The sequence below is a fragment of the Zea mays genome, chromosome 3 (assembly GCF_902167145.1).
Source record: "Zea mays cultivar B73 chromosome 3, Zm-B73-REFERENCE-NAM-5.0, whole genome shotgun sequence".
Lineage (NCBI taxonomy): Eukaryota > Viridiplantae > Streptophyta > Magnoliopsida > Poales > Poaceae > Zea > Zea mays.
This window is the reverse complement of record NC_050098.1, coordinates 123019133-123023678: the sequence shown is the minus strand read 5'-3', so window position 1 is coordinate 123023678 and position 4546 is coordinate 123019133. Positions and strand designations below refer to the sequence as shown.

General features: G+C 46.0%; 1 protein-coding gene across 1 annotated transcript; it reads right to left on the bottom strand.

The window, feature by feature from the left end:
- Positions 1-317: 317 nt before the first annotated feature.
- Positions 318-1494, bottom strand: LOC100277791 (uncharacterized). Its single transcript, NM_001175067.1, has one exon. The coding sequence runs from the start codon at positions 1417-1419 to the stop codon at positions 778-780; it is 642 nt and encodes a 213-aa protein (NP_001168538.1). The 5' UTR covers positions 1420-1494; the 3' UTR covers positions 318-777.
- Positions 1495-4546: the final 3052 nt, after the last annotated feature.

The following is a 4546-nucleotide window of genomic DNA, read 5'->3' as shown; positions in this document are numbered from 1 at the left end:
TATTTGGTAAAATATGAGAGTTTGCACACTTCATAAAGAGATGAAAAGGGGACTCTCGATGGTGTTTTTTCCGTATGCACCGTACGACGTGTTCGATGGTGCATGCACCGAACATGAGGTAGTGCATAGCTTCCAGCCACGCACAATGGAGTCCGGACACGACTCACCGGACGTGACTGATGCAGCACCGGATGAAAAGTTGGATATATAAGGAACTTAGAGTGCTTCTGAAATTGGCACACTCGCTCTACACACTCGCCGGACATAGTCAAATGCAGCACCACATAGCGCGCCGGATAGGAACCCAAAGAACATGTAAAACACACTTCCGCTATAACATGCACTAGATGCGCCCGGTGTACACATCAGATTTATGAAAAGAAATTAAATACTAGTTTGTAGCCAATGGACTTATACTTGAACGTGTCTAGTGCCAAAACCGACGGTACGGTGCACTCGACATGTCTGGTGCCCTTTATTTTAGTCCATCTAATAACTGGATTGCATTGTTGGTCTATAGATAGACCTCGCTTAAGCTAGGGTCCTTACACTCTAAACACTTGGTAACAAGTCTTGAGGCTAGAAAAAAACACTGTACCCACTTGTATCTTATATATCATCAAGTGAGTGAGACTTGGAGAAAAATCATTGTGCATCACCTATAAATAGTTGTGCATCTTGTGGTACTAGTTGAGTGATTTAGATTGGCTATATTCTTGTTAATATTTATGAATGTCGTCACCTAGATGATCTAAAGTTTATTGGGTCATTAAGCGACTATCCAAGATTGTTGTCGTCCCCGATCGTCGATAGATCGTCGTCGTCTCCGATTGTCGACTGTGAGAGGCTCTCGTGCTTATTCTCAACGGAAGATTCGTGAAAAGTAACTCGGCCAGGCGCGTCGAGGGTCTGCTCCCCAGTGGCCTTCCCGCCACTGGCGACGGCCGAAACCCCACCGCGCTCGACGTGCCCCGCCGTCTCGCCGCCGAGGGAGACCGGCAGCCGTGGCCTGGCCTGAAACGGGTTGAACAGGGACGCCCACAGGCTGAGCTGCTCCTGCCGCGTGGCGCCCACGAACGACGGCACGAGGGCCGGGAGCGCGCCGCCGGCGCGGACGGGGCCCTGGAGCCACGGCATCGACGCGCCGGCCAGGGGGAGCGTCACCGGCGGGAACCGCAGCCCGCCCGGCAGCGGCATGGACATCGGCAGCCACTTGGCCTCGCCGAGGGCGTCCCCGCCTCCCGGCCACCTCGCGGCCTCATCAGGCGCCTCCGCCGCCACGTCGAGCACCGCCACCTCCTCCACCGCGTGCAGGCGCCTCGCCGCAGCCGCGCACGTCCCTTCGTGCGCCGCGACCAGGCAGAGCGCCGCGGCGACGAGCGCGGCCAGGCGGCAGCGGCCACGGTGGTGGTGGTGCATCGCCGGTTGTTGCGTTGCTGCTAGAGAGGCTGCTTTAGTTTCTTGGCACGGCGTTTTCGTCGGCGCGCGTGGTGCTGCACGGCGGAGGGCATCTCGATCCGGTGCCTTTTATATCCCAAGCTATAGGCTGCATGGGAAGGTTTAGGTTGGGGTTCGTCGGAGACATGCACGACGGACGCGTGCACCCACGCCACGCCATGCGTGGTGTTCGAGCTTGCTCTCCTACTCGCCTCCTAGTTGCTGGTGTTTGCAGCTTGGCAGTTTTGACCAATGCCACTGATGGGCTTGCACCTTGCATTGCAGTGCAGGTGACTTGAGTTAGGACTGGGGAAGGTTGGTTGACGGCCATGCAATGTTCATGTTCTTTCGATAATTTCAATTGCAACCAGTTTTATCTGAACAGCCATTACCAGAGCATGTAATTATAATCAAGGCCATTTTATTCATCACTAGCAACTATTAATGCGAGGGTAAAATGGTAAAACCTAAACGTACACGGCTTGATTTCCCACGCGTAGAACCTCGTGTCGTATAGCTGGACAGTCGTAACATCTCATACCGACCACTGCGTTATCAGACCAGACACATCACGCCAAAATTTGCCATGTCAGGATTACAGGTGGAGCTGAGAAGAAAACAAAATTGCTGCCATCACTAGTAGGTTTCCAACAGGTCTCTTCTCCAGCAAAGACGACAAGAACGCATCACATAGTTTCGTAGGAGGCGGAACACTACAGTAAACGGAACAACGTCCGACGGCCAACACCGTCGGACATAAGGTTCAAACCGTCGAAAATAGGTAATGTCCGACGGCATTAACCTATCTCCGACGGTATTAACCTATTTCCGACGGTTTTAAGCCGTCGGAGATAAGGCGTCGGAAATAGCCTAATGTCCAACGGCCGCCGTCGGATATAAGCTATCTCCGACGGCCGCCTCTGCCCGTCGGAAATAATAAACACCAACCGTTTTACCGGTCAGCATGTGGGGCCCACAGGCTTATGTCCGACGGCCTGGCGCTAGGCCGTCGGACATAACCAGGACTTATGTTCGACGGTATATAAAACCGTCAGACATAACCAGGTCTTATGTCCGACGGCTACCACTAGGCCGTCGGACATAATAAATTACAGAATTTACACAAAATTCTGTTTTTTTTAAAATCTAACATTTACAAAACAAAAACAGATTTCATGCACATATACACATTCACATTCACAATCACAAATATACACATTCAAATAAGTATTCACAATTACAAATATTCTCACATAAATATTAACATTCACAAATTTAACATCAACATATAGGTCCGACGGTTGTTGCAAACTGACATTGTGTCTCACAAACAAGTGTTGCAAAGTGTTTCACAAATTAACATCACGACACATCAATCATATCCATCGCCTGGATGGTTCGAGTAGCCACCTCCTCCGGCTGGACTCTGCGTGTTGAAAAGGTTGTTCATAGGGATGAAAACGGGACGGATACAGCCGGATATAGGGTCATCCCGTATCCTACCCTAATGTATTTATCTCGGATACGGGACCGGATACGGGTACTTCAGATTCGGGACGGATACAGGACGGGACCGGGTAATAATACGAGCCGATAAGAAACGGATAACGGATACTAATCGGGTAGGTACCGGATAGTTGTCGGGTAGTTCGTATCGATGGCATTAATTGCCCAACCATCCAACAAACACATAAATTAAGTAATACATAATCATGTATATGATAGATCAAATGTGGAACCAACAGCACAATATTAAAAAAAATCGACAACATGTCCCCTCTTTTAGGCATAATCCACAAGTATATAACAGATAGATAGTAGATAAATGACATCATTTAACATGTTCAAGTGTTCAACACTTGCACATCACAAAATGAAACAACACAAATCACAATAGATAGAGTCATATGATCATGCCTAGTTCAGAACAACATAACCAGTGAAGAAGTGCAAACAAGAAAATATAGTTCCACAACATTACAACAATAAATAACAAGTTCAACATCATCCATTCCATGGTAACTTGAAGTCGAACATCTCAAGTCCCAATTGCAAAATCATCCTCCAAGTCAACTCCATCCATAGCTTCAGTTAAGGTTTTAATTTCAATCTCCAAATCTGAAATTAATAGAAAACATGTTATTGATCATGATAATGATGTGGATCATTACGCTATAAATATAACAATACCTTTCTCTGAAGCAATCTTCCAATCTTTACAACAAACCAATGCCTCAATAATTTCTGGTTTGAGCCTTGAACGGAATGCATCAACAATGCGTCCACCAGAGCTAAATGCAGACTCTGAAGCAACAGTAGAAACTTGCATAGACAAAACATCACGAGCAAGGGTTGAAAGAATAGGAAAATTTGTGACTTGCCCTTTCCACCATGATAGGACATCAAAATGTTGCTTCATTGTCATTGACCTTCACTAGGTCCTCACTCATGTACAAATCCAACTCTGACACCTTCTTGTCATTGCTTGTTGTTACATACAACTCATCAAGATCAACCTCATCATCATCCTCATCCACCAAAGTATTTTTATGTCGAACAAACTCGCTCTCTTTTGAACTAGCACCTTTTGAGGTTTTTGTGGTTGATTTTGCAGTGATGACTGATGAATAATAAGTAAATAATTCATTGATAACATTCATGAATACCAACTTCTCTAACTCAGCTTTATCAATGTCATACATCTTAGATATATATAGCTCAACCATCCTATGTTTGTATCTAGGATCAAGAAATGCTCCCACTGCCAAAGCTACATTATTCATTTCCCAATATTTATCAAACTTCTGTCTCATAGAAAATGCCATCGTGCAAAATGTTAGATCACTGCTATCACACCATCTTGCAATAGCCATCTTAATCTCAGAAAACTTGCGAAAGAAATGATTTGCAGTAGGATATGAAGTGCCAGAAAAAAGCAATGTGACATCATAGAATTTTTTCAAACACTTGCTGATATTTGCAGCATTCAACCACTCAGTGCCATCATCTATAATTGGGGCTTGCACTTCATTCTCATTAGACCCATTCTCAATATCAACTCTAACATCCACATCCATAGCACTGCAAATCACAAATGAGTACTAAAATT

Excerpts from the sequence above, each read along its gene's own strand:
- LOC100277791 (NM_001175067.1), bottom strand. The coding sequence starts at position 1,419 with ATGCACCACCACCACCGTGGCCGCTGCCGCCTGGCCGCGCTCGTCGCC.